Source organism: Odocoileus virginianus, chromosome 33 (assembly GCF_023699985.2).
Source record: "Odocoileus virginianus isolate 20LAN1187 ecotype Illinois chromosome 33, Ovbor_1.2, whole genome shotgun sequence".
Taxonomy (NCBI): domain Eukaryota; kingdom Metazoa; phylum Chordata; class Mammalia; order Artiodactyla; family Cervidae; genus Odocoileus; species Odocoileus virginianus.
The window spans coordinates 2,282,621-2,310,312 of record NC_069706.1 but is presented as its reverse complement, the minus strand read 5'-3'; the positions used below and the strand labels follow the sequence as shown (position 1 = coordinate 2,310,312).

The following is a 27,692-nucleotide window of genomic DNA, read 5'->3' as shown; positions in this document are numbered from 1 at the left end:
AGGACTCCATCTTGGGCTGGCCTGTGGACTTTGAGCTATATGCCCAGTGTCTATGGAAATGACAAACCAACTGGAAAACCAGGCCCCCCTGGAAGGAAGAGCCCCAGGGTTCTCCATCGCCTAAAAGAATACCCTAATTATCTGTGTAACCGAATAGAATCATACATTCTATTATGCTTATTGGGGTATGACCACAGGCCTATTGATAATTGTCCACTGTTAACTACCTAGGCTTAAGGCATATGATCACCGGTTAACTTTGATTGTATCTTTCTTTTTCCTTTGTTCAGCCTAGTTTCAGGGAACCTTATACACTTAGGGTATATAAGGTTTTGACAAAAACTGGTTGGCGTCCTTGGCTAAGAGGAGACTCTGCCTTGGGCCCACTGGTGTAATAAACTGCACTCTACTATCTGCATTGCCCTTCTGAGTGATTTTGTTTCCTGGAATGCGTGGCTACAGCATTTGGTTCATTGGCCGGGAAACTCCACTTTGAGGAGACAAGTCTCATTTGGGACTACTCCGAGGCCTTGCAGCTTGAATCTTCTTGAGGGGGAAGGTGCCTCACCCTTCAGGAAGGATTCTGCTTCTCAATGCCCGGAAGCGCTCAGGTGAGGAGGAACCCACCCGGCAGGGTGGAAGAGGGGGCCTGATCACCCCACTCCGGGGAGGGACTGGAAGGGGCACGGGCCCACAGGAGCCTGGAATAGGCAGGCGGCGATTGCTTGGTACACAGGTCGATGGGTGTGCTAGGGCTTAGGAAGGGAATTTGTGCAGGTCATTTATGAGGTGTGTCCATGCCGTCTCAGGGAAAATTATTACCAAGCGATCGCCAGGGGATTTTTAGAAGAAACTCGGTCCTTGTATGCTCGTATTCTATCCTCCCCCAGGAGGTGTCCCGTCTGCTGTGAAATTCTTGACCCCCTCTACCATGCTAACCGGCAGGTGAAGACACGCCAATCCCCCTTCTCCCTCTGGGATATGGCAGGATTTGGACGAGGGTGACCTGCCCTTCCCCCATACTGGATGATGATGTGCCAGCCGCCCAGTGCTCCACCAGGACCAGAGCCCGCCTTAATGCCCGATCCAGGGCCAGGTGAAGTTCCTGAAGCAGCCGCTGTTCCTCCACCAGCTCTCCCAGAGGTCACAGAGCCGCCACCTCAGCAGGCTCCGATCCCAGTGTCAGAAGACTCTACTGTCAAAAAAAAAAAAAAAAACCTGTCCAAAAAAAAAAAAAAAAACCTGTTAAAAAAAAAAAAACCTGTCAAAAAAAAAAAAAACACCTGTCCAAAAAAAAAAAAAGAAGACTCTGGCCAACACTTCAGGATCCAGCTCCAGCCGAACCGCCAAACCTATACCTGCCTCTCCCAGTGAGTACTGACAGGAAGGGGAAAGGAGACACCAGAATCAAACAGAGGCTGTGCTCCACTAAGGAGCCAGAAGAAAGGGCCCCACTACAAATGCCCCTCAGAGAGTTAGAGCAGCCTCCGGTTCAGGGGACAGATGGCCACTACCATCAGCGCCATCCCCCCCTCCCCCCGTAGCCTGTTTTTACCAGATTAGGCTAATGGAGACTATTTTTCAAACCCACTGCCCTACATGAGATGACATAATCCAACTACTAGTCTCTCTCTTCAGCACTGAGGACAGACACAGGATCCTAACTGAGGCCAGAAATGGTTCAGAGGAATGGCACTGAGGGTACAGCAAACCCGCAGTGGTGGGTAGAACCAGGCACCCCAATGAGAGGCCCAGCTGGGACTGTGACACAGAGGAAGAGCAGGGCCACTTGGAGCCACCTGGTGGCTATTTTACAAGGCCTCAAGGTGGGGCCCAAAAACCTATGAGTATGGCAAAACCCTCCAAAGTGATTCAAAAGGGAAATGAATCACCCTCTGAGTTCTACAAAAGACTGTGCGAGGCCTGTATACTTCATACGCCAATAGATCCAGAGGCTGTTGGGTCTCAGATGGTGATAAATGCAGCCTTTGTGTTCCAAGCCTACCCTGAAAATGTCAGATGGGGGGACATCAAGTGACTCATGAATGTTTATGCATCCCTGAATGTCCAGTACCTTTTTTGGGAAGAGACTTGCTGTCTAAATTGGGGGCACAGTGACTTTCCCCCATGAAAGACCCACTCTTCGAGTGGGCTCAACCACCTATTTACTCTGCCTCTCGGTAACCCCTCAAGATGAATGGAGGTTGCATGATCTCCCGGAAGGGAAACTGGACAGGCTAAACAGTGGAGAGAGAGAACTCAACATATTCCCTGAGATCTGGGCAGAAGACAACCCCCCGCCCCCCCACCCCCCGCCAGGCTTGAAAAACAAGTCCCAGTGGTAATAGAACTCAAATCCAGTACAATTACATCAGCAACCGCCTTGGGCCTGCCAGACCTTGCTAAGCCGTTTACTGTTTACGTGACTGAAAAGGACAAGGTGGCTATGGAAGGGCTGTCCCAGACTATGGGGACATTGGACAGACCCGTGGCTTATTTCCTGTTGCCACTGGGTGGCCGGGATGCTTACAGGCAGTTGCTGTGGTTGCCTTACTGGTCCGGGAGGCAACTAAGCTGACTTTGAGCCAAGATTTGATCATAAAATTTCCACATGAGGTCAACACTCTCTGGCGAGGGGACCCCCATAAACGGCTGTCGACATCCCAGATTACTCCATGCCAGGGACTGTTATGTGAGAACCCCCATGTTACTGTTGAGCCAGTCAGGCCCTGAATCCAGCCACTCTCCTTCCTGTGGGAGGTGGGCCTTCACATGATTGCAAAGAAATCCTAGAAGTTTATGCCAGCAGACCTGACTTGAGAGACCAGCCAATCCCAGACCCAGATTGGGTCCTGTACACCAATGGCACCAGCCTGGTGAAACAAGGACAATGACTGTCGGGATGTGCAGTAGTCACGGAAGAAACCATCATTGAGGCTAGCTCTCTGCCATCACACTGGTCTGCTCAACGGATCAAACTATATGCTCTAATCCGGGCCCTCCAGCTGTCAAAAGGTAAGAAGACAAACATTTACACAGACTCCAGGTATGCTTTTGCTACTTTACATGTACATGGGGCTTCATATAAAGAGAAAGGGGTTTTTTGACAGCCAACAGAAAGGACATTAAAAATAAAGAAGAAATTCTGACCTTATTGGATGCTGTCTGGGAACCAGAAAGCATTGCAGTCATACACTGCCGAGGACATCAAAAAGAGGATACCCCCCAGGCTCTGGGAAACAGATTGGCAGATAAGACCGCTGAACAAGCAGCCGAGGGCTTGGAGGTGACAAGTGATGCCCCTGTTAAAGCTTTGGTACTGGTGGAGCTGCCTGAGCTAACGCTGGAGTACACTGAAGCCTAAAACCAACTAGCCAAAGCGGAAGGGGGCCATCAAGACTGAAAAAGAGATGGTGAGAATTGCCAAGTGGCAAATTATTGGTACCGGAGGAGCTGGCACCCACTCTGATAAGCCAAACACACCAAGCATCCCACCTAGGCCATGATAAACTGGAAGAGCTAATTCAAAAATATTTCTTGGTTCCCCGCCTCTATTCCCTATGCAGGACAGAATCTCAGAACTGCACTGCCTGCTCACAGGTTAATGCTGCCTCTCAGCACAGACAAAAACCTCCAGGGATTCAGCTGAAAGGCCCGCTGCCCTTTGAACACCTGGAAGTGGACTTCACTGAAATGAAACCTCACTGACACTGCCATTACCTGCTGGTATGTACCTGCTGCTACATTCTCGGGATGGGTAGAAGCTTTTCTTACCCAGACTGAAAGAGCATCAGAAGCAGCCAGGTGCCAGCTTAGGAAAATAGTTCCCAGATTTGGATTTCCCACCAGCATTGGATCAGATAATGGCCTGGCTTTCGTAGCTGATTTAGTACAACAAGTAAACAAAACTTTAAACATCAAATGGAAACTGCACACTGCATATAGGCCCCAGAGTTCTGGGATAGTGGAACAAACCAACTGGACACTTAAAGAGACACTCTCCAAGTGGATCATAGAGACTGACTGCTCCTGGGTGGACTTGCTTCCGACAGCTCTGCTCAGACAGGATGACCCTACCGTCCCAAGGCTATTCTACATACAATGTGTATGGAAGGCCCCCTCCCATAATAAAACAGGTGTCAGCAAATTTGCCTCAGGTAAGGGGGGATATTTTTGGGTGGACTTTGGGAGTTGGTGATGGACAGGGAGGCCTGGTGTGCTGCCATTCATGGGGTCGCAAAGAGTCAGACACAACTGAGCAACTGAACTGAAGGGGGGATGGGATTTCGCAGCAGATGGAACTGGATAAGGTAATCAGGTAACTAAGTCTGTACAAGAAAGGGTGCTGTTCCCCTTTGGGGAACAGATTCATGAGTTTATGCTTGGTGATCAAGTATGGGTCAAAGATTGGAAACATGATTTACTAGTACCTCGGTGGAAGGGCCCTTAGACTGTTATTCTAACTACCCCTACTGCAGTTAAAGTTACAGGTATTGACCCTTGGATCCATCATATGAGGGTGAAAAAAGCATACCATGCAGACCCAGAAAACCCTGAGTGGACTGCGCAGAGGGACCCCACTGACCCTTGAGAGACCAAGATCATCCTTTAAAAAAAAAAAAAATCCCAGACGAGCCCTTTCAGGATAAAGCCTCATAGTAAACTCCTGCTGCTTGGTCTCATCAACGTGCACATTCTTACATGGACTTCCACAGTACCTCCAACTGCTGAGTATGTGGGGCTATGCCTCTGTCTGTGATGGATGGACTTCCCTGGCGGGTGTCACCGCTCCGCCAAGGAGATTTTCAACCACTCTGCTCTTTTCTGGGACAACAAAAAGAGACTGCTCTCTCTCTCATCAATCATAATCTCTCCCTGCTCTCTAGGTATAAGCCAGACCTACAGTCAATAAACTCGGGTCGTGGGGTTACATATTATGGAAACACCAGTTTCATAAAAGTAACAGAAGAGGTAATTCAAATTAGAATGGTTTTGGACATGCTCACAGCTGCTCAAGGAGGAACCTGTGCTATAATTAAGGTTGTGTATATATTCCTGATTTATCTGGCAATGTATCAGCTGCTTTAGATGATATGGAAAAAAAAAAAACAGGTAAAAGCAACATCAAGTGAAAACACTCCTTTCTGGATTTTGGTACTATCTTGGGTGAAGGGTGATCAGTGGAAAACAATATTTACCATTGTTATAGTTGCCTTGACAGTTCTGCTCTGTGGATCCTGCATTTTACAATGTATTATGAACTTTGTAACCCAAAGGTTGGTGGTGTTCTCCCAAATTGGCGGTCAGAGAGCTAGGGTGCAATATATCCTTATGAATGATGCTCACACTATAAGTTAAGATCATCATCAGGGGAGACTGAAAGAGGAAACAGACAGGCTCTATCTTCAAAGCAGGACTCCATCTTGGGCCGGACTGTGGACTTTGAGCTATATGCCCAGTATCTATGGAAACAACATACCAACTGGAAAACCTGGTGCCTGGAAGGAAGAGCCCCAGGGCTCTCCACCGCCTAAAAGGATACCTTAATTATCTGTGTAACTGAATAGAACCATACATTCTATTATGCTTATTGGGGTATGACCACAGCGCTATTGATAATTGTCCACTGTTAACTACCTAGGCTTAAGGCTATTGGTCATGGGTTAACTTTGATTGTATCTTTCTTTTTCCTTTGTTCAGACTAGTTTCAGGAAATCTTATACACTTAGGGTATATAAAGTGAAAGTGAAGTTGCTCAGTTGTATAGACTCTTCCGCGATCCCATAGCCCACCAGGGTTCTCTGTCCCTCGGATTTTCCAGGCAGGAGTACTGGGGTGGGTTTTTATTTCCTTCTCCAGGGGATCTTCCCGACCCAGGGATCGATCCAAGGTCTCCCGCATTGCAGGCAGACACTCTGCGCCATCAGGTAAGATTTTCACAAAAACTGGTTGGGGTCCTTGGCTAACAGCAGACTCTGCCTTGGGCCCTCCAGTGTAATAAACAGCACTCCACTATCTGCATTGTCCTTCTAATTGAGTCTGTTTTCCGGAACGCGTGGATACAACATGACCAGATGGGGAGCCTTGTAGCCTGGAAGACTGACTCCCCTGATCCTGTTAAAAGGATGAAAAGGTCCCATCTGGTGAAAGAAGCAACTCCCAGTCACTAGTTAGGAATCAGCGTCTGCTCTGGCAGTCCTGCTGCTAAGAACTTTAAGGGGATCATCCTATTTGAACACCCCAGCTCCCTGAAGGAAGCGTCATCAGCTCCATTTTTACAGGAGACAGGACTTAGCTCCAAAGCCCGGAAAGACCCAGTGCCTTCCTAAGGTCATTAGGCCGAGAAGAGGCTGAGGGAGGTAAGTTGCGCATAAGTCTCAAATCCAAAGACTGGGAAGGGCTGCCTCCGAAGGAGCTGAGGCCTGGAGGCAGGGAGGCTTCATGGAAGAGGCAGAATTTTCTAGTTCATTCTTGTTCAGCGGGTGGAGGGTGTGTTTGTGGAGGGGGTGGGGAATGGGGGGGATGGCAGCCCCATCGGCCCACTGCGGAGCACCGCAGGTATGAGGAGAGTACAGTAAGCCCCATGGCACTCGACCGCGACAGAACCCCGGAGGCCTCAGAGACTTCCTCTCCAGCCCCCAAGAGACCGCCTCTTGGGGCTATACCTCAGGGGCAAAAAAAGTGACCGTTCTCTTCATAGACGCAAACTAAGCCAGCCCAACGTGGGCCGTGGATGCCGGCACGGAGGTCTGGTGGTCAGTTGGCGACCCGGGAACCAGGCAGGAGGGACCCAACAGCTGCCTCAGACCCCGCGTGGCGCCTCAGCCTCCAAGCCGCACCGGGTAACCACCCTCCTCCGCCCCGGGTCGGAGCTGAGGAGACTTCGCGCCTGCGCAATGAGAGCGCTGGGCCGGCGGCGCGGCGTCGACGACGCGCACGCAGGGACGTTGGGGCGGAGCCCCAGCAGGCTCGGTGCCTCTGATAGGCCGCATCGGGGAGGCGGTGGGGTAAGAGGCGTTCCTGGGCGGGGCCTCGAGGCCGGTTTGGAATTTTTGGCGCGAGCTAGGTCCGCGCGCGTTCACGGGCCGTTCCCCCTCGAGAGTCCCCCCGCCCGGGTGTGGGGAGCGGTGGGCCGAAGACCCCGGTCCGCCTGACCGCCCCGAGGGCTCCCGCGCCTTCCGCCGACCCGGAATCTGGGACTTTGCTGAGCTGCGCCCCGCCCACCCGCCTCAGGTGAGCCCACGCCCAGCCCTGAAGGGACCGGAAAGGACCGCCCTCTCCTCCCTTCTGCCTCCTCGCGAACAACTCAGCCCCCCTGACTGGCCTTCCTTGGATCTGCCTCACCCCCAACCCTTCCCGCCTCGCTCCTCACCCCTCGGACAGCCCCAGCCCTCCCTGGGCCAACCCTACCCCACTGCTCAGCCCTCCCTGGGCCCCCTCTGCCGCGGGCGGCTCCGCCCACTTCCCCTCTAGAAGCTCGTCCCTCCTTCGCGGGGCCTCCCTATCCCCTTTCTGGGAGCCCCTTACCCCGGCGACTACTCCATTACTCGTCCTCCCCAGGAAAAGCTCCTCTCCCGTGACAGCAGGTCTGTTCCACTCTGTTCGCCAGGGTTTCCCCACGCCCACGGAGGTGAATCAGCTTCGGTCCTGCCCTGGAGGAACTCACAGTCTAGTGAGGTAGACCGTGGTCAGTAGATGGCATTCTACTTAGTGAGAGGGTGAGGCCCCTGAAAGGTCATCCCGGCCTGGCCTCTGGTTGGGGCCGCCCTGGATTCACCGGGAGCCCCAACCTCTCCTCCCTGCCCCACCCCACCCCACGCCACCCCCAAAGCTGTTTGGCCATGCCAGAATGTTTAAGTACTCTGGGATGGTGTGAGAATTGGTTTAGGGCCTGGAGGCTGTACTCTGAACGAGCACCCTATGGGGGCCTGACACCCTGGTCCCTCGCTTTGAGAAGCTCTGGGATAGGATTCCTGAGATGGATAGAGGCAGAAGGAGCGTCCCCACAGGCTGCAGGGTGAGTGATCCATGCAGGCCCTCGCGGGGTCCCTCCCCTCACCCCTCACTTACCCAGTCACTGGAGCACACCCTCAGATGACCGCCCCCTCCAGTTTCAGTTAGCGACTCACCCCCCTGTGCTGAGTATGCACTCTTGATACACTGTGGCTCTTCTCAAGATTAGACTCTTCTCCTTTTTTTTTTTTCCTTTTTTCTTTCAATTATAACATTATAGCCACACAATAGCCCTCTCTGCTCCAACAGAAAAGTCATTTATACCCATGGGACCACTGTCTTTTGTGTATTCTTTCAGTTACTACTCAGAGCATTATATAACACACACTGAGGGATCTGTGTGCCAGATGCTAGACTAAGCCTTCCTTGAAGCCAGCATTACCGGTCCACAAGCCCCTGAGTCCAGGTGTGTTTCCTGGACTAAATGTCTAAATTCTAAAATGTCTCCAATTTTAGAAAGCTAATAGGGTGCATGTAACATATGTAACGGGCTTCCATCATAGCTCAGTTGGTAAAAAATCTTACCTGCAATGCAGGAGACCCAGGTTCAATCCCAGGGTTGGGAAGATTCCCTGGAGAAGGAAATATCAACCCACTCTAGTATTCTTGCCTGGAGAATTCCATGGCCAGAGGAGCCTGGCGGGCTACAGTCCATGGGGTCGCAAGAGTCGGACACAACTTAGCAACTAAACCAACCAACCAACCAACCAACCAACATATGTAACACCACCCATTCATTCATCTGGGGCATCATCTCATAATCAAATGCATTAGTATTTCTATACGAATATTTACACTTAGAAGGAAAAATAGGCTGGGTCGAATTTTTCTTCTAAATGAGTATTGCATGTAGACACCCAGTTGTCCCAGCACCATTTATTGAAAAAACCATTTCTTTCCTACTGAATTCTTTTGGCACCCTTGTCAAAATCAATCAACTCTAAGTGTGAGGGTTTATTTCTGAACTCTCAATTCTATTCCATTGATCTTCATGTCCATTCTTACATGAAGAGGGTGGGGCGTTTTCAGTAATGAGTCATTTTCCTCTTGCTACTCCCGAGATTTTCCCCTCATGTTTGGTTTTCAGCACTTTTGATACTGTGTGTGCGTATCTGCATTTATCCTACTTGAAGTTCATTGAGCTTCTTGGTTATTATTTTTACAATCACATTTGGGAAGTTTTAATCCATATTTTTCTAGCTCCTTCTCTTCTTTGGTGTACCTATCATGCATATGTTGGTTCACTTTGTTGTTCAGTCACCAAGTTGTGTCTGACTCTTAGAGACCCCATCAGGCTTCCCTGTTCTTCACTGTCTTCACATCGAACTGATGTCCATTGAGTTGGTGGTGCTATCCAACCATCTCATCCTCTGCCGCCCCCTTCTCCTCCTGCCCTGGATCTTTACCAGTATCAGCGTCTTTTCCAGTAAGTCGGTTCTTCGCATCAGGTGGCCAAAGTATTGGAGCTTCAGCTTCAGCACCAGTCCTTCCAATGAATATTCAGTGTTGATTTCCTTTAGGATTGACTGGTTTGATCTTCTTGTAGTCCACGGGACTCTCGAGAATCTTCTCCAGTACCACAGTTCAAAAGCATCAGTTCTTTAGCACTTAGCCTTCTTTATGGTCTAACTCTCACATCCGAACATGATTACTGGAAAAACCATAGCTTTGACTATATGGACCTTTTTTCGCAAAGTGATATCTCTGCTTTTTAATAAGCTGTCTAGGTTTGTCATAGCTTTTCTTCACTTAATGCTATCCTATATTTCTCTGCAGCTTGTTTCCCTTTTCTTCATCTGGTCTTCAGATTGCATAATTTCTGTCACTCTTCAAGTTCACTAATTATTTCTTCTGCCAGTTCAAATCTACTTTCAAACCCCTTAGGTGATTTTTTTCATTTCAGTTACATTGTACTTTTCCAATTCTGCATTTGCTTCTTTTATAATTTCTATCTCATTATTGATATTCTCTACTTAGTTGAGATGTTGTTATCGTGTTTACTTCAAGTGTGGCTTCCTTTAGTTCTCTGCACATTATTCATAGTGGCTTGCTTCATTGATTATTCTAAAGCATGGATAACAACAAACTGGAAACTTCTTAAAGAGATGGGAATACCAGACCATCTCACCTGACTTCTGAGGAACCTGTATGGAGGTCAAGAAGCAACAGTTAGAATCCAGCATGGAACAACAGACTAATTCAAAAGGAAAGAAATACCTTAAGGCTATATATTGTCACCCTGCTTATTTAACTTATATGCAGAGTACATCATGTGAAATTCTGGGCTGGATGAAGCACAAACTGGAATCAAGATTGCTGGGAGAAATATCAATAACCTCAGATATGCAGATGATACCACCCTGATGGCAGAAAATGAAGAGGAAGTAAAGAGCATCTTGATGAGAAAGGAGAGTGAAAAAGCTAAATTAAAACTCACCATTTGGAAACTAAGATGGCATCCAGTCGCATCACTTCATGGCAAATAGATGGGGAAACAATGGAAACAGTGACAGACTTTATTTTCTTGGGCTCCAAAATCACTGCAGATGGTGACTGCAGCCATGAAATTAATAGACGCTCCTTGGAAGAAAAGCTATGACCAACCTAGACAGCATATTAAAAAGCAGAGACATTACTTTGCCAACAAAGGTCCATATAGTCGAAGTTAACGCTTTTTCCAGTAGTCCTGTATGATTGTGAGAGTTGGACCATAAAGCTGAGTGCCGAAGAATTGATGCTTATGAACTGTGGTGCTGGAGAAGACTCTTGAGAGTCCCTTGGACTGCAAGGAGATCAAACTAGTCAATCCTAAAGGAAATCAACCCTGAATATTCATGGAAAGGACTGATGCTGAAGCTGAAACTCCAATACTTTGGCCACCTGATGCGAAGAGCTAACTCATTAGAGAAGACCCTGATGCTGGGAAAGATTGAGGGCAAGAGGAGAAGGGGATAACAGAGGAAGAGATGGTTGGATGACATCAGTTTGAGCAGGCTCTGGGAGATGGTGAAGGACAGAGACCTGGTGTGCTGCAGTCCAGGGGCTTGCAAAGAGTCAGACACAACTGAACAACTGTGAAGTCTGTCTGTTAAAGATACCTGCTGTGTTTTTTTCCTGTGTATGGGTCACACTCTCCTATGTGTTTACCTATTTGTAATTTGTTGTTGAAAACTGGACATTTTAGATTGGTTCCTCACTCTGCACCTGGGGGCTTGGGATTATTTGCTTGTTTGTTTAGTGACCAGCTGGACCACAACAGGGATGTCTCTTTCCTCTGCAATGTGAAGCCTTTGACTTTGCTCCTCAGAGGCCCTGGCCTTGGGCCTGTGCACAGTCACCCTGGGACACTAGCGTTTTAGGGGTGCTCTGTCTCTTCCCTGATCATAGCCAGCTGTCAGGCCCTAGCAGTTGCTGGCTGATTGCTCTATTGTTTTTGACAATGCCCTGGAGCATCAATTGCGCCACAGACTGATCCAATCAAATTTGGACTTTAAAGGGGTATCTTTGGAGTTCCAGACTTAAGGTTTGTTCTGACCCCAGGAAGCCTCATCTTAGCTATGTCTTTCCCCAGTTCTCTCTGGTACACTAGCTGCCCTGTGGTTCAGCCAATAGCACTAATGGAAGTACCAGCCTCTTGCTAACTGCTTATTGGCAAAGCCTCCATTGATTTTGAGAGTACCTTTAGGCTTGAACTTCTCATACTGTGTTACTAGTCAGGTCAGTTTTTTGCAGAGAGAACTTTGGAGCTCTCTGTTTCCTGACCTGCCTCTCCCCTGGGCAGAATCTCTGAGCTGGGGGCACGGACAGTGCAGCCTGTCTCTGAATATCACCGCTGCCTGAGAGTGGAGGCAGTAGCCCCTGGCCTCCTTGGCTGGCCTTTGCTAGTGTGGTATCTTCTCCTGAGGAATGAGCTGGGACTTGAACTACTGGGCTCCTGTATTGCAGCTTCCTGCAGCTCAGTTAGAGCTCCTGCCCCATGAGTGGCTGGTGAAAGAAGGGAGCCCCAGTTTCTCTGCTACACTCAGTGGAAGCTTAGTCTCTGCCACATGGAGCTGGAAAGAAGCCCCAGTAACTGAGTTTTAGCAGCTCAACTACGAAAAAGTAAGGAAGAAAGACATTTGGAATTCAGACTTCCTTTTTTCCTTTGGAATCGGAGATAAGGGGTAGTGGGCCTGTGTTAATATTTCTAACTTACAGTCTCGGAAGAGATTGGACTTTTTTTTGTAAGTTTTAATTTGATTTTATTTATTTATTTTTTTATGTTTCTGGCCATGCCCCAGGAGCCTGGCGGGCTACAGTCCACACGATGGCAAGGGGTCGGACACAACTGAGTGACTAAGCACAGCACAGTACATGTGGCTTGGGAGATGTTAGTTCCCTGACCAGGGATTGGACCCTGGGCCAGGGCGGTGAAAGTGCCAAGTCCCAACCACAGTTCTGCTAGGGAATTCCCAAAGGTTGGATATTTTAAGGCTAAACCAGGCAGGGCTGTGCACGCAGATGGTCTGGCTTCAGAACCTGCCTTGGTTAACCTCTGTCGGACTGTGGGAGCCTCTGGGACAGGACGCTGTGGTTTTCATTTTCAGTTTGTGTTTTTCTACCCTGGGGGACGTGGCAACGCATTCATTTGTATACCTTTTCCTGCAGGTGCTCAAGGTGCCGCGGCCTCCATGCCTAAAGCGGAGCGTGTGTGTGGTGTCGATGCAGCTGTCTTCTGCAGCCTCTTTGGGGCCACAGGACCAAGCGCCATTTGAGTGACACACTGCATTCTACTCCCGGGGGTGCCTGTGCTGGACATGCTCATGCCCGCCGAGGGCACCCCGCCACCCCTGGGTGGCACTCCTGTCCCAGTCCCAGCCTACTTCCGCCATGCAGAGCCTGGCTTCTCCCTCAAGAGGCCCAGGGGGCTCAGTCGGAGCCTCCCGCCCCGGCCCCCTGCCAAGGGCAGCATCCCTGTCAGCCGCCTCTTCCCTCCTCGGACCCCAGGCTGGCATCAGCCCCACGCCCGGCGGGTGTCATTCCGGGACCAGGCCTCTGAGCCCCTGCAGAGCCCCGGGTATGATCCAAGTCGACCGGAGTCGTTCTTCCAGCAGAGTTTCCACAGGCTCGGCCGCCTGGGCCATGGCTCTTATGGGGAGGTCTTCAAGGTGAGTTGGTGACAGCTCCGTAAGTCTGTTTGGGGTCCCTCCCCCCCATCCAGGGTGGGATGGTATCCAGGGAGCCTGCTCCCCACCTCTCCCCTGACGGCCTCCCTCACAGGCTGGCAGGCTCCCCTCAGTGCTGGACTTGGCTGCTTTCTCATACCCCCCTAAACAGTCCCCTCTGAGGCCCCTCAGTACACACTCTCCCTTTGTCCAGAGCCTGGCATGCCTTGCAGTGGCTCCTGCCTGCCATCTCCTCCTGCCCGGAGCCTACCGTCTGGGGGTCTTGGCAGCTCCACCTGGCCCCTGAGCCAGAACCACCCCCCCTCCCCACCCCCTCGCCATCTCCCTCCAGCCTCAAGCATTCAGGCAACTCCTCCATGCCACCTTTTGTTCCTTAAAATATATTTTCCAATCATGTATATTTCCTTCAAAATGTAGTTTTCCTTACACAAGTACTACACGAAGACAATTTTTTTAAAAAGTACAAACAGAAGCCCCTAGGTCAGCTCTCCATTCTGGAGGAAACCAAGATGATTGTCAGGTGGGGGTCTTCTTTCTAGATTTTTCTCTGGAGTTGACCACATAGAGACGAAGCCATTTCATAGGCTGCATGCAGACCACACCGCCTTGCTATTCTCTAGGCAGCTTCTTCATCTAACACATCCTCCTGGGCCAGTACTTAGAGGTCTGCCCCGTCTCTTCCATCGCTGGGTCTCCAGCAAACTGGCTCGTGGGGTGGAGGTTTGTCCAGCTTTGCTCTTGCACACACAGGGGTCCCTCTAAAGTGGCTGCCATGCGACACCTCCTGCACACGTGACATCTGAACCGAACTTCGGGCTGGTCCCAGGTGGTTGTGCCCCCTCCCTTCCAGGTGCGCTCCAAGGAAGACGGTCGGCTCTACGCAGTGAAGCGCTCCATGTCGCCGTTCCGGGGCCCCAAGGACCGAACCCGCAAGCTGGCCGAGGTGGGCGGCCACGAGAAGGTGGGGCAGCACCCGCGCTGCGTGCGGTTGGAACAAGCCTGGGAGGAGGGCGGCATCCTGTACCTACAGACGGAGCTGTGTGGGCCCAGCCTGCAGCAGCACTGCGAGGCCTGGGGCGCTGGCCTGCCCGAGGCTCAGGTCTGGGGCTATCTGCGGGACACCCTGCTGGCCCTGGCCCACCTGCACGGCCAGGGCCTGGTCCACCTGGATGTCAAGCCTGCCAACATCTTCCTGGGGCCCCGGGGCCGCTGCAAGCTGGGTGACTTCGGGCTGCTGGTCGAGCTGGGCGCGTCGGGAGCTAGCGAGGCCCAGGAGGGAGACCCCCGCTACATGGCCCCCGAGTTGCTCCAGGGCTCTTACGGGACAGCAGCAGATGTGTTCAGGTGAGGGCTGGGGGGAGGGGGGCTTCCTGGTGGGTGGGGCGTGGTCAGCAGAGGGACACCAGCCCAGCCCAGAGTCAGGAAGACTTGGTCTCAGGCCGGAAGACCCTGCCTTAGGGGCGAGAGGGTCGGGAGGGCTAGGCTGTCTAAGCAGAGAAGCCTTCAGAGCCACCTTACGTGATTCAGTGGCTTCCTCACCACACCTCCCTGGGAGAAACTGTATTACTCCATTTACAGGGGAACAGACAGCAGATGGAGAGACTTAAGTCCACAGTTAGCAGGCGGTGAAGCTGGGCCTGGACCAAGCGCTGGGTTCCAAGGTCCACGCCAGTCACCCCTGCCCTGACTCTGACAGTAACATCCAGTCACATCAACAGGAGGAGGAGAGCCTCACCGTTAAATCACTGTTAGCAACCAGAGTGCCAGTCCCGTGAGGGCAGGGGCTGCTGGAGGGACTCACCACGGTGGTGTGTGGGCCATGCTGGCCCGGGGGTCCACGCTCCACGAGGTGGTTCCTGTCATCAGCCCCTTCTCCCCCAGGGCCCTGGCTCACAGTGGAGGCTAGCAACCCTCTCCGTGGGGTCAGCCGGGTCACTGGGTTTTGCGTCTCACAGCCCTCCCCACCCCCTTCTGTCCCCGTCCCCCAGCCTAGGCCTCACCATCCTGGAGGTGGCGTGCAACATGGAACTGCCCCGCGGTGGGGAGGGCTGGCAGCGGCTGCGTCAGGGCTACCTGCCCCCTGAGTTCACCGCTGGTGAGTCAGGGAGCGAGGGCTGGGGGGCTGTCTGCCGCTGGGAGGACAGGCTCTGGGGGTCGGGGCGGCTGTGGTGACAAGGGGCTGGGAGGCGCAAGGCCCCATCCCTGACGTGGCCCTGCCTGGGGACAGGCCTGTCCTCTGAGCTGCGTTCCGTCCTCGTCATGATGCTGGAGCCTGACCCCAATCTGCGGGCCACCGCCGAGGCCCTGCTGGCCCTGCCCGTGCTCAGGCAGCCACGGCCCTGGAGCGTCCTGTGGTTCATGGCCGCCGAGGCCCTCAATCGAGGCTGGGCCCTGTGGCAGGTAAGCAGGGAGGGTGACGGGCCGCCTGGCTCCGCTCCCCGCCCAGGGCCTGCCCGGCCTCCCCTGAGCCCGTGTCCCTGCAGGCCCTGCTCTCCCTGCTCTGCTGGCTCTGGCACGGGCTGGCTCACCCCGCCAGCTGGCTGCAGCCCCCGGGTCCACCGGCCACCCCACCCGGGTCGCCGCCCTGCAGCCTTCTCCTGGACCGCAGCCTCTCCAGCACCTGGGGCGACGACAGCATAGGGTGGGTGAGGACTCGGGAAGGGCGGCTGAGGGCAGGGTAGCGGGGAACGCACCCACAAACCTGGCCCCCTTCAAGCCCAGGGAAGGAAACCAAGGCTGGTGGGGGTGTGGCCTGGCTTAGTTTGAATGCAGTTCTTTCTAAACTTGGTGTGTGGAGCAGGGTCTGTACTGAGCAGAGAACTGGCAGCCTCCCACCGAGGGTGCTGCCACTCTAGGGGGCTGCTCGGGGCCCACCGCACTGCCGAGAGGCGGGCGGTGCAGCCTCCACCCCCGCAGATACCACTGGCACCCGAGGACAAGGCGTCATCTTTCCTCTGGGGGACAAAACCCGCAGCGCCTGGCGAGCCCCTTCCCTGGGAGGAGGAATTCCTTAGTCCCAGGTGCCTGGTGGCCAAGTGACAGGCCGTAATTAAGAAACTACTGCAAAGGAAACCACATGCTCGGGGCAGGCAGTTCTCAAGAGGGTTCATGCCATCACCCATGGGAGCACATTATAACAGACAGCCTGCCAGATGAGCTTCATTTACCACAAGGTCATTTCAGAGTCAGCTCAGTCAGAGCCTCCGTGCTTTAAGGGACAGAGGTGGCCTTTGTGTGTGGTCAGGTGGACTTTGGAAACTGTCAAAGCACTTCTTTCAACATCCACCGCACATCCATTGTCTGGCACTGGCCCCTGCCTGCATCAGGCGGATCCCACCAGGGACAGGTGGGCGTTGCTGCCCCGGTGCCCTCCCCCCACAGCCTGCTCGTCTTGCCCCCCGTGCAGGCCCTCACTGTCTCCAGAGGCCATCCTGGCCAGGGCTGCCGGCAGCACCTCCACCCCCCGCAGTGGCTCCCCTGCCCCCCGGAGCAGGCACACGCCGAGGTGAGCTGGCCCAGGGTCCTGGGGTGGGAGGGGGCGGCTCTTGGTCCTGAGTCATTTCTCTGTTCTTCCTGCCCCCCAGGGATGCTCTGGACCTGAGTGACATTGACTCAGAGCCCCCTCGGGGCACCTTCCCTGCCTTTGAACCTCGGAACCTCCTCAGCCTGTTTGAGGACTCCCTGGGCCCAAGCTAAGCCCACAGGCCCAGGCTCAGCGCTTTTAACCTCTTAGCCCCTCCCTTCCATCCTCCTGGAGGCTGGGGTCCCTGTGTGGACTCCAGTGGTCCCTTCTGCCTGGCTGTGTCTAATAAAAGGTATTTGAATCTTGGGGCGCACCCAAGCTTGCTTGTGTGGCAACACAGTGCTTCCTGCACCCTTTTATTGATGTCACCTAGGGCCTGAGGCCCCCGGGACAGGCTGAGCTCTGCTGCAAGTCCCCAAGCCTCAGGCCAGCAGATGAACTGGGAGCCACCGACTGTGTGGCGCAGAGTTCCTGAGCAGGTGTGTCGCTGGTGGGCAGGTCAGTTGTCAGAGCACTCACTCAAGGTGGAGGGTGGGCCCTCAGCCCAGAAGGGCCGGGTCCAGGGCCGGCCAGCGCTTTAGGTCTCTCTGCCAGTTGCCTGGAAAAAGCAGCAGCTGCCCTCCTGCTCCTAGGTCCAGGGGTGAGTCTAGTCCTGATGCCCAGACCCCTCAATCCACAGTCTGGACAGAAGGGAAAACCGGCGGGCGAACATCAGGCTGCTGGGAGGGCTGGCCTACAGGGCGGATGGACAGAGGCCATGAAGCAAGGGCAGGAGGCTGGGCAGCCATGAGGAGCCTTATGTGAGGTTCCGAGGAGGCCCAGGATGAGCGATGGCTCTGGGCTGGCAGGATCACAACTATCCCTTTGGCCCAAATCTCAGAAGTCATACAGAGGGTAATCAGAGGCCCAGAAAAAGGAAGGTTGCCTTTCAACCTACGCAGTAAGACTTAAGTTCCCTGGAAGAAGGCAGGCAGGGCCACTGGAGCTCCAAGGTGTGAGTAGCAGCAGCTAGTCCACAGGGAAGACAGGATGAACGGATGGAGGCCCCCGCCGGGAAGTCCCGTTTGCGAAGCGTCCAGGGAGCCATCCCCTTGCAGGCCAGCAGAAAGCATGGCGCCGTTGGCCCTAGAAGCCTGGGGGCATGGCAGGCGGGAGGTGGCTCAGTCCGGGAGGCAGGTGTGCCGGGCGGCCCAGAGCAGGTCGGGCACGACGCCAGCGTGCAGCTGGAGGATGGAGCCCACGCTGAGCAGGTGCATGATCTGGTGTGAGTTACCCCAGTAGTCGAAGCGGCCGGGTACCCAGCGCTCCGGCAGGCGGGCCACGTTCACCAGCCCCCCAAGCAGTGCCAGCGCGTCCATGCGCAAGTAGCAGCGCAGGGAGCCTGGAGCCCCGGAGCCCAGCCCCGCTCCCCGGGCCCCGAACACCAGGAGGCGGGCGCCGGCCTGCCAGCCAAAGGCGCGGAGCCGGGCACTGGTGGAGGGGGCGGTGAGGGCCCGCCAGCCAGCCACACCCGACAGCAGGGTGTAGCCCAGCAGGGCAGCGGGGCGCAGCCAGGGCCGGCAGGCCAGGGTGCAGTGGATGATGGGCAGGGCTCCTGCGCAGAGGAGAGAGGCGGGAGAGGGCACATCAGTCCGTGGGTCCACCTGCCCTCTTGCTTCCAGATTTCCTGACTTCTGCCCTTTCTACCCAGGGCTCACGTGAGTGGACCCGACCCCCAGCTCCCGTCCTTCAAGCCCCCCGCCCCCCACCCCCCGCCCTGCTCACCGAGAGTGTTGATGAGGCAGACCCCACACATATCCAGGGCAAGGAGCCGGGTGTACACAGGGCTGCCCCCTTTGTGGCACATGAAGAGGTGATAGAGCACAGAGCCTGCAGGGGGGGCCAGGCAGGCCACACAGTGTGTACCCCACAGCCAGCCATCCTCGCCCAGCTGACCCCAGGGCATGGTCATGGGCAGCAGCACCAGGAAGCCCAGCAGGGCCAGTCCTGGGGGAGGGAGACAGTTTTCCATCAGACACCTTCACACTGAGGACAAGGCATGTCCCCAAGGAGGCCCCAGTCCAGAAACAGCACGGCGGGGTGAGCGCAACACAGATCCAGAGGAGGCTGTGGGCCAGCTGCTGGCCGGCCCTGGGCTTCTGATCACTTGATTTAGCAGAGCTCACAGTAGTTCTGGGAAGGACAGGCCTTTATCCCCACTGACCGGTGAGGAAACTGAGTCCCCGCCCCAGGTGATCCCAGCAAGGAAGCAAGGGAAGCAGCACAGAGCCCAGGCGGCCCTGACCCCGGAGCTGTGCTCACCCTTGTGGCGGGTTCCCTGGAAAGCAGGGGCCCCCACCCCCAAACCTGACTTCAGTAGGAGTCAGAAGGAGGCATGACCCCAAGCTGAATTCTGAACAGGACATGTGGGCGATGCTAACATGCATGCCAGGGCCGCTCTGCCTGTTTCTTCCCAACCCCTGTGCCCTCTCTCCAGAAGTGACCAGACAAATGGAGGGCCTTTCTGTCATCTTGAGGCGAGGCCAGGGAGGAGGCTGAAAGAACCTGCTCTGTCTCCTACCCCACCACCTTTTTGGGGAGCTCCATGCCTCCCAGCCCAGGCCTTCAGGGCCATTCCTACCACTTCTTGCAGGCACTTTGGCATTGCCTTCACAGGAGTCAAAGTTCAGCGCCCGCGGGCTGGGGCCGCTAACTGCCCACTCTTGGCAGGGCCTGGCCAGGCCACAGTCCCCCCAGGGAGCAGGTAGGAAGGCCAGGCCCAGCGCACTCAGCGCCCCTCTCTCAGCCGCCTGCCTGCCGCCTGCCGGGGCAGGCCAAGGACGGGCAGGCCTGTGTCAGCACGGACGGTTCGGCGGGGCAGCGGAGGAGGGGCCCCACTCCTGCGAGGGGAGGAAGGAGCCGCCACCAGGCGGAGCCCCGCGGCTGGGCGGCTCGGGCTGGGGCCTCAGGGCCGCCGGGCCTGACTTCCTCTCTTGGGCCCCTCCTCGACACCCATCTCCGGGATGGGTGCTGGCGGGAGACGGTGCCAGGGCGCAGGGATTACGAAGCGGCCGGACACCAAGCTCCTTCCCAGGGCTCAGAAGGATTAAGCAGACTGGGTCCCCCACTCAGCTTCCCTCGCCTGCCCCCGGGGCCCCGCCGGGGGAGCAGAAGCGGGTAGCGACGTCCGGGACAATGGCAGCTTTGTCACTGTGGCTCCTGGCCGTGCCAGGGCCGGGACAGCCCAGGACCTGGGCTCTGGGGCTCTCCTCGGCCTTTGGGAGGTGATGGGGGGTGCGGGGCGCGGCTCACCGTGCGTGTAGATGTTGCCCAGCTCGTTGTGCATGTAGAAGAGGCTACGAAGGCAGCCCGAGCCGCTGCTGGCCGGCCGGTAGCCAGTGAGCACGAACTTGTTAAACTGCAGGTGAGGCGGCGAGCTGGCCCAGTCCAGCAGGCGCGGCCCGGCCAGGAACGCCATGGTCCGGTCCAGCGCGGTCGGTCCGCGTTCTTTTGCCCCCCCGACCCCCCGGTCTCCTCAGTGGGCCCGCCGCACCGGAGCCTAGTCCCCGCGCCCGCCCACCTCTCAGGGCTCTGTCCGCGCACGCGCTGGCCCGGGGGTCCCGGCCCGCGCCCCTCCCGCGCTGCGCACGCGCGGGCCTGGCGACCCCACGCTGAGGCGGAGGCCGGGGACGAGCGGGGCGCCGGAGCGCAGCGCGGCCCGCTCCGCTGGGGCAGGCGCTCTGTAGGGACAGCTTGTGGCGGCGGCGGCAGCCAGTTTTCTTTTGGCGGCCCGGAGGACGGGCGCGGCCGGACACGGGAGGGGACGCCAGGCTCCGCCCCAGCTGCTCGCCCCCGTCATCCCGCCCAGGGTTTCGCGCTCCGGGCTCCTGACGTTGCAGCTGCGAGGGCCAATGGGCGCGGCCGGCGGGGAGGTTCCTCCAGCGGCCTCTCAGGCCTTCACCCTCTTAAGCATAATTTTTTTCGGTCCCAGTCTCACTTGCATGGGGTGCCTGTTGGATTGGGGCGCGACGTTCTAAGTCCCGGTGGCTCTGCCAGAGTGAGCCGGGAGCCTCGCGTTCCCTTGCAGTGGTCGCCCGGGCTTTCCGCGGGAGCCCCAGGGTCGACCCACCCTTGGGCATTCACCCTCCGGGATACAGCCCCGCCACCCTGCCCCGTCCCCAGAGCCCGGGCTCTGTCCAAGGTGCTGCCGGCCCGGGACTTTCGGACGGGTCAGGTCTAGAGCCTGCGCGCCACAACTCCACGGGTGATCGCTCCACTCGCACGACTTCCCCGGAGTGCAGCAAGGCGCGCCAAGGTGGCTGGGCCTCTAAGGGTGTGCGTGACTTGCCCGGTGCCCTCCAGTGAGGACCTGCCCTTGGGTCAGGATTCTCTGAGCGTGTGTGTGTGTGTGTGTGTGTGTGTGTGCGCGCGCGCGCGCGCGCGCGCTCCGTCGTGTTTGACTCTTTGCGACACTTTGGACTGTAACCCGCCAGGCTCCTCTGTCCATGGAATTTTTCAGAATACTGGAGTGCGTGGCCATTTCCTCCTCTAGGGCTCTTCCCCACCCAGGGATCAAACCCGCATCTCCTGCGGCTCCTGCATCTCCTGCGGGTTCTTTCCTCGCTGAACCATGAGGGATGGGCGAAATTGTTGAAGCATATTGCACCCCGCTTAGGACCGGCAGGAAACAGTGAAGGAGAGAAGGCAGGAAATAAGGGAAGAAAGTTCAGTATTTCCCCCACCCCCACCCCGCAGGGTTCATTCTAAATCAAATTCACGAAGGTGTCCCTTCTTCCGCCTTCTCCTCCTCCCCTTCTTCAGGATCCCGCCCATTCATCCTTCCGCCTCCTCGGTTTCTCCATCTTCTGCGTCCCAGGCGGTTACAAGAAACTCTTCCCGTGGAACGCCCTTAATTTGCACACAACCAGCCTAGGCACAGTACCTCGTTAACATAGCTCCTCCCGCACATAACAATTTCCCGCGCCCTGTACCAAAACAGATCCTTTATTCAAAGTCTGTGGTTGGTCTTATGACCACTTTTGTTGACCTCTTACATTTCACTTTGGGCGGTAGTCCAGAACTACCCCAAGCAGGGCTCAAAGACCCGCGAACTGAGGTCTAAGAGGAAGGGAAGCAGAATTCCTCTTGTCCTTTGGCCTTGACCATTCGGACCCCGAGGGTCAGGTCAAGTTCTCAATAATAGTAACAGATGCTTCCTGTCCAACGTCTGGCCTCCTTGAGATGACTAGAGCTGCCCTCGAAGGGGCAGAAGGCCAATGCAGACAGAGGGTGGCATAGGGTCTGCGGAGTCCATCCAGCCGCAGGAGGATCCAGTGGACCCTGGGGGTCCCCAAGTCAGAGAGCAGAGATGAGTGAACGCAGGGAACTCTGGCTGGAGGCGCTCAAGGGCCGGTAACTCGCGGTTAAACCCTCAACCTGGGGGTCCCCGGGAGGACAGGGCAGGGCCACCCCTCGAGGCCGGCGGTACCAAACGGCCCAGCTTCTTGTGGGGTCCCGGGAAGGCCTCAACGTTGGGGGCCCTTTACTCGGAGCCAGCCGGCAGCCCCTAGAGAGGGAGCAGACGTCAGCCGAACCCTTCAATCAACCTCACCTCCAGCACCTTGCTTCGCCTGTGATCCCACACGGGACTCCCTGTGTGGACCCAAGGCCTCGTCCCTCAAGAACCCAGGAGTTCCGTCCAGCCCCTTTCCCATCGAGTACTCTAGCGTCCCAGAAGGCCCTCCACGCCCCGGGGGCACAGGGGCGGGGCGACAGGCTCCCCGCCGGCTCCGCCCTCAGGCCCCGCCCCAGAGCGCGCACCGTCCGCGCAGCAGGCGCAGCAGCGACAGCACCAGCAGGAGCAGCACCGAGACGGCCGTCACCGTCGAGAAGACCTGGGCTGCGAGCACACGAGGGCGGTGAGCACGGGGCTTGGAAGGGCCTGACCCCCCAAAACTCGCTCCCGCCTCCCACGCCCGTCTCACCCCCCATCGAGGCCTCTGGAGCGCCAGGCCCTGGGCTGCAGCTCACGTTGGCCCCGTCGAGGGGCGCTGCGGGGGTCTGAGTCGAGCCCTCGAGGGGCGCCGGGTCGGCGTCGGCGTCCTGCAGCCCTGCGGAGACGGGTGTGAGACCGGCCAGCTAAGCGGAGGACCCGAGGCGGGGTGGGGAGTGGCCTCACCGCGGTAGGTGAGCGCGAAGCCCTGAGCGTGGCCTCGCGCGTCGCTGCGGAAGGTGAGCCGCAGCGCGGCGGCGCGCAGGCGCAGAGGACCCGGCGGCGGCGGCCGGGCGCCGTCGAAGGCACGGAGCAGGCTGCCCGAGGCGGCGTCGCGCAGCTCCAGCCGGTCACGCGGGTCGGCCAGCTCGAAGAGGCGGAAGGCGAGCTCCAGCGCGGCGCCCGGAGGGGCCAGCACCCAGCTACAGTTACGATCCGGCCCGTACTCGTCCGGGAAGTCCGGGGAGTAGATGACACCCTGGGGTGCGGTCCAGTTCCCCTGGCAGGAGCCCACGGACACTGTGGGCGGGGCCGGCGGTCAGAACCCGGAGGCCCGCGGGCTCCTCCTTCACGGGGGCGGGGCTCTATGTAGAAGCCCCGCCCCTTCCCCCTTGGCCCGGATCACCGGACCCTCTTCCATCCCAAGTTCAGCCCTGTTAGTTCCGTCCTCCAGCCCCGTCCAACCCGTTCTAGTCAAACCATTAGTCCCCTCCTCTAGTCTTTCCTGGTGGCCCAGATGGTAAAGAATCTGCCTGCAATGCAGGAGACCAGGGTTCGATCCCTAGTTTGGGAAGGTCTCCTGGAGAAGGAAACAGCAATTCACTCCAGTATTCTTGCCTGGAGAATCTCATGGACAGAGGAACCTGGCAGGCCACAGTCCATGGGGTCACAAAGAGTCGGACACGACTGAGTGACTAACAACAACAACTAGTCTTGATCTCAAACCAACTTACCAGGCTCCTCTGTCCAAGGGATTTTCCAGGCAAGAGTACTGGAGCGGGTTGCCATGTCCTTCTCCATCCTTCCTCTAGTCCAACCCCTTCTAATCAAGCCATTAGTCCCCTCCTCTAGTCTTGTCCTCAAACAATTCCTTCATCTAGTCCCGCCTGAGCCCCAGACCCCTGACCCCCAGGTTCAACCCAGTCCCCTCTTCGGTCCAGTCCTCAACCTAATCCCTTAATCAGGCCCTGTCCTCAACCCATGCCTTCCCTTCCCAGATACCTCCCCCTGTCACTCTTCCCCTCACCCAGGCCCCTCATCCCTGCCCACTCCTCACCTTCATAGATGCCCAGGCGCCCATCACCACCACACAGCTGGCCCGGGTGGCCGAAGCAGATCTGGTCACAATCGGTGGCAGGAGCTGGGCGTCCTCGGGCCAGGTCACTTTCAGAGCCACAGAAACAGGCGTAGCCGGCCTCCACGCCCGCCAACTGGGAGCACAGACTGGGTGACCCCCAGACAGGGGCTGGGGGTGGGGGTGGGGTGGTGGGAGCCAGGGATCGGGGTTGGAAGTGGGAATCAGGGCTGGAGGTTCGGAAATCAGCGTCAAGGTTTGGCCTCAGAGTTGGATGTTAATTTGGGTTCTGAGGTCAAGGTCAGGGGTCACTGGTCTGGGCAGGTGGGCAGTACCTGGTAGCCCTTCATGCGGCAGAAGCGAAGGCACACCTGGACTGTGAGCTTTGTTGAGGTGCCACTGGGCCCGCTGAGGGCTGGAGGTGCCCCAGAGTCCATGAAGCAGCCCAGGTACCCAGGCACTGAGGGGGCAGCAGGGTCAGGCTCAGTGTGGGGCCTGCAAAATCGAACTCCACCCGGGCAGCCCTGCCGTCCCCATCGTCCAGCCCGGCCCGCTCACTGTGACACGTGGGGATATCGCAGTAGCGCCAGTAAATGCCCTCCTCTGTCTCGGCCACGTAGCACCATGGTTGCACGTCACCATCTGGGTTACTGCAGGCCCAGGAGAAATGGTTGGGATATTGTCCTCCCAAGAACCATGAATTTCAGGCCCTGACCCACAGCTTATTCGCAGAATGGCCACTGTGTGTGTTAGAGTAAATCCTGGTTTGCCCACCAGAATGGATGTCGACTTCCCAGTGCATGGTGGGAAGTCATTAAAGGGGCCCTGGGGGGCTGATTTTAGGTCTTCAGCTGTTGCTCGGACATGACTTCATGTATGAGGACTTCGAGGCCATTTGTGTTCACCCCCCACTCAGCCCTGGGCCTCAGCCACTGTCCCTTGTTTTGGAACCCTGCTTTAAAGCAGACGTGATGGGCCCTAAGCTTTGTGGTTCAGCAGGGAAGTGCCCTCCCACTTAGCTCAGTCCCCGCCGCTTCAGACCACAGCTATGGCTCTGAACCCCCAATCCCTCGGTCACCGCTAGGAGACGTCTCTCAAAGGAGCTGAAAGCTAAGAGCCCGGCCCTCACTCTAGAGCTTGCCCTCTGACTAGGCCCCATCCTCATGGGAGCCTTGGTGCCCAGGTCTGACCTGAGGCTCTGCAAAAAGTTGGACTCCTAAGGCCTGACCCAGGTCAGAAAAGGTTTCCACTCATCGCTTAGGCCCCGCCCTTAGGTTCTTAAGCCGATTCATTGGAAAAGATCTTGATGCTGGGAAAGATTGAGAGCAGAAAGGGGCGACAGAAGATAAGATGGTTGGATGGTATCATCGACTCAGTGGACGGGAGTTTGAGCAAACTCCGGGAGATAGCGAGGGACAGGGAAGCCTGGTGTGCTGCAGCCGATGGGGTCCCAAAGAGTCAGACATGACAGCGAATGAACAACCAGGCCCTCTGGATGGCTTCTGGGCCCGCCCAGCGGAGACCTCCGCTCCGCCCACGCCGCGGCCCGGCCCCAGGACAACGCCCTCAACCCTGCACCGGCCCCGCCCCGCGCAGGTCCCGCCCTCACCGGCAGAAGTTGTGCGCGCCCAGCCCCCAGCGGCCCTGGGGGTCGCTGGCGCTGCTGTAACTGTGCTGCTGCGTCTGGTCCCAGTAGAGGCACGGGCGGCCGGCCCCGCGCGGGCCGGTGCGGTTCTGGTGGCCGCGGTAGTCGGCGCCGTTCACCTGGAAGCACTCGGACAGGCCTGCGCGCGGACGGCGGGGCCTGAGGCTGACCCTCTCCCAGGCCTTCTCCCCACCCTCCGAGGGCTGTTCGACTGCCGCCTCCACCTGCTCTGACCCCTCGTGAGCCGGGCAGTCGGGTTCTAGACGCGCAGGCCGAGTTGGGAGTGCGGCCCTCGGTCCACTCTCCGCGCCGGGACTCACCTGGGCTCTGTAGGCTCCCCGCCGATGCCCCGCGTGGCGGCAGCAGCCGAAGCAAGAGGAGGAGGAGCAGGGCCTTGGGGGGCCGTGTCCCCATTGCCCCCAACCGAGGAGAGATCGCTCTGGCCCGCGCAAGGCCCTCGGCGCTCCCCGGGTCGCTCCCCAGTCTCCCAGGCGTCTGCGGAGGGGGGCGTTGTCCTCTGACAGTTCGTACTCGTCCCGCTCTGGGGCCCGCTCTGGGTCTGGGGCGAGAGGATGGGAGGGCGGGGGAGTATCGCCCAGGGGTATCTGCCTCCTAAAGTTTCTGGCCTTGAAGGCGTCTCTCTGCTCCGTCCCAACTGGGAATTTACCCCGGGGGGGCGATCTCAGGCCAGGGACGTTTCCGGCCTCTGCCTCTCGGGGCTCGGGGTCCTGCCCCGGCTTCCACACCCGTCCCCTCCCGCTGCGCCTAGCTCTCTAAGTCCCTCTCGCCCAGGTCTCTAACGCGCCGGCTCCTGCCCCCCTCGCGTCCCTCCGCGTGTCCCTCCCCCCTGGGTCCCTCCCTCCGCACCCCACCCCCCGAGGCCGGGAAGCCCCGCCCGAGCCTGGAGCCGAGGCAGCAGGTCCAGACGCCTCCCACGCCCGTCCCCCATCTGCGGGACCCTCCGAGGCCCGGCGTTCGTCTCCCCGCCCTTCCCCCTCCCCGGGTCGGTGAAGATTCGGGTGGGAGCGTGTGCAGGAGGATGGCCGGGCTAGTGGACAGAAGGACCCTAACGGGGGAGATACAGGACCGTCTCCCGAGGCCACATGTCCCGGGACTCGCCAGCGTCCCCCGCTCACAGCCAGCCTTGAATGAAGTGTGCGCGCTCTCCCACTCAGTCACCATTCATGGTGAGACGCTCGTACGCGCACCGCCTTTGGATCTTCACGCCTCTCCCTTCCCGGGTCCCGACGCCTCCGGCCTCGGGAAGCGTCACTCCCGGCCCCCTCACCCGCCCGACAGGCTGGAAGGGTGGACGCTCAGCCCGGGACAGGCAGGGGCAGCTGGTGTCTGGGGAGGAAGGCAGCTGCGCCCCTGGTCCCAGCCTGTCCCCTCCTCGCCTCCTCCTCCTCTCCCCAGGACCCCCGGCCCGGGCTCGCAGCGCAATGGAATTCCCCCAGCGGTGCCCCCCCACCTGGCGGGGGAGGGGGAGGGGAGCAGGCCCAGGCAGGCGTGGGGGGAAATTCCCCGCCCCCTCCCCCTGGGCCCAACTCCTCCGAGTCCTCTGATCTCCCAGCAGCGCCCGCCGGCTGCCCCCAGGGCTTGGGGAGAGGCCAGCGCAGGTGCGTGGGAGAGCGCGGCGGGGAGGGAGGGGAGGGGGAGGAGATGGGGGGGGGGCCCAGAGCCCCAGTCGCCCAGATGTCTTGCCCCTCAGTCCAGCCTCCCAACCCCTCACCAGACCCCACCTTGCTGCCCAGCTTGGAAGGACCTATCTCCGCGCTGTCAGTATCCACACTCCCCCTGTCTCTCCTGGAAGACTGGGGGCAGCAGAGAAGATTCTAGGAAACCCAGAGTGCTGGTGGTGGTGGGACCCCTGAAGACCTCTGCTTGGAAGTCAGTGCCTCAGGCTGGGGGGCTTCCCAAGTGGTACTAGTGGTAAAGAACCTGCCTGCCAACGCGGGGGACAGAAGAGAGGTGGGTCTGATCCCAGAGTCAGGAAGATCCCCTGGAGGAGGGCAGGGCAACCCATTCCAGTATTGCCTGGAGAATTCCATGGACAGAGGAGCCTGGCGGGCTACAGTTCC

The 27,692-nt window shown here is 57.5% G+C and overlaps 3 protein-coding genes and 1 long non-coding RNA gene across 14 annotated transcripts; 1 reads left to right on the top strand and 3 right to left on the bottom strand.

The window, feature by feature from the left end:
- Positions 1–7,036: 7,036 nt before the first annotated feature.
- PKMYT1 (protein kinase, membrane associated tyrosine/threonine 1) lies at positions 7,037–17,036 on the top strand. Of its 9 annotated transcripts, none has more exons than XM_020910408.2 (10): positions 7,041–7,233; positions 7,610–7,677; positions 11,959–12,114; positions 12,661–13,160; positions 14,029–14,522; positions 15,167–15,273; positions 15,406–15,578; positions 15,662–15,819; positions 16,585–16,683; positions 16,763–17,036. In XM_020910408.2, exons 4-10 carry the CDS (start codon positions 12,810–12,812, stop codon positions 16,872–16,874), a joined length of 1,494 nt encoding a protein of 497 aa, XP_020766067.1. In that variant the 5' UTR covers positions 7,041–7,233; positions 7,610–7,677; positions 11,959–12,114; positions 12,661–12,809; the 3' UTR covers positions 16,875–17,036. The 9 variants fall into 9 exon arrangements, with proteins under 9 accessions (XP_070317048.1, XP_070317049.1, XP_020766067.1 ...); XM_020910402.2 differs by lacking the exons at positions 7,041–7,233; positions 7,610–7,677 and adding exons at positions 7,684–8,017; positions 8,312–8,419; XM_020910411.2 differs by lacking the exon at positions 7,610–7,677.
- On the bottom strand, positions 8,875–10,611 carry LOC139032826 (uncharacterized). The gene is made up of 2 exons (XR_011485448.1): positions 10,451–10,611; positions 8,875–10,373 (listed from the first exon to the last, which is right to left on the bottom strand). It is a non-coding gene; the product is annotated as an uncharacterized lncRNA (long non-coding RNA).
- PAQR4 (progestin and adipoQ receptor family member 4) lies at positions 17,026–20,538 on the bottom strand. Of its 2 annotated transcripts, XM_020910417.2 has the most exons (3): positions 19,993–20,535; positions 18,466–18,687; positions 17,026–18,295 (listed from the first exon to the last, which is right to left on the bottom strand). In XM_020910417.2, the coding sequence occupies exons 1-3, from the start codon at positions 20,156–20,158 to the stop codon at positions 17,862–17,864; spliced, it is 822 nt and encodes a 273-aa protein (XP_020766076.1). In that variant the 5' UTR covers positions 20,159–20,535; the 3' UTR covers positions 17,026–17,861. The 2 variants fall into 2 exon arrangements, with proteins under 2 accessions (XP_020766076.1, XP_020766078.1); XM_020910419.2 differs by lacking the exon at positions 18,466–18,687 and having other exon boundaries at positions 19,993–20,538.
- A 1,130-nt stretch (positions 20,539–21,668) lies between these two features.
- Positions 21,669–26,398, bottom strand: KREMEN2 (kringle containing transmembrane protein 2). Of its 2 annotated transcripts, none has more exons than XM_020910443.2 (9): positions 25,932–26,398; positions 25,576–25,750; positions 24,525–24,616; positions 24,302–24,426; positions 23,949–24,102; positions 22,859–23,191; positions 22,665–22,790; positions 22,501–22,579; positions 21,669–22,246 (listed from the first exon to the last, which is right to left on the bottom strand). In XM_020910443.2, the coding sequence occupies exons 1-9, from the start codon at positions 26,023–26,025 to the stop codon at positions 22,036–22,038; spliced, it is 1,389 nt and encodes a 462-aa protein (XP_020766102.1). In that variant the 5' UTR covers positions 26,026–26,398; the 3' UTR covers positions 21,669–22,035. The 2 variants fall into 2 exon arrangements, with proteins under 2 accessions (XP_020766102.1, XP_020766103.1); XM_020910444.2 differs by having other exon boundaries at positions 23,949–23,985.
- Between the last annotated feature and the right edge of the window lie 1,294 nt (positions 26,399–27,692).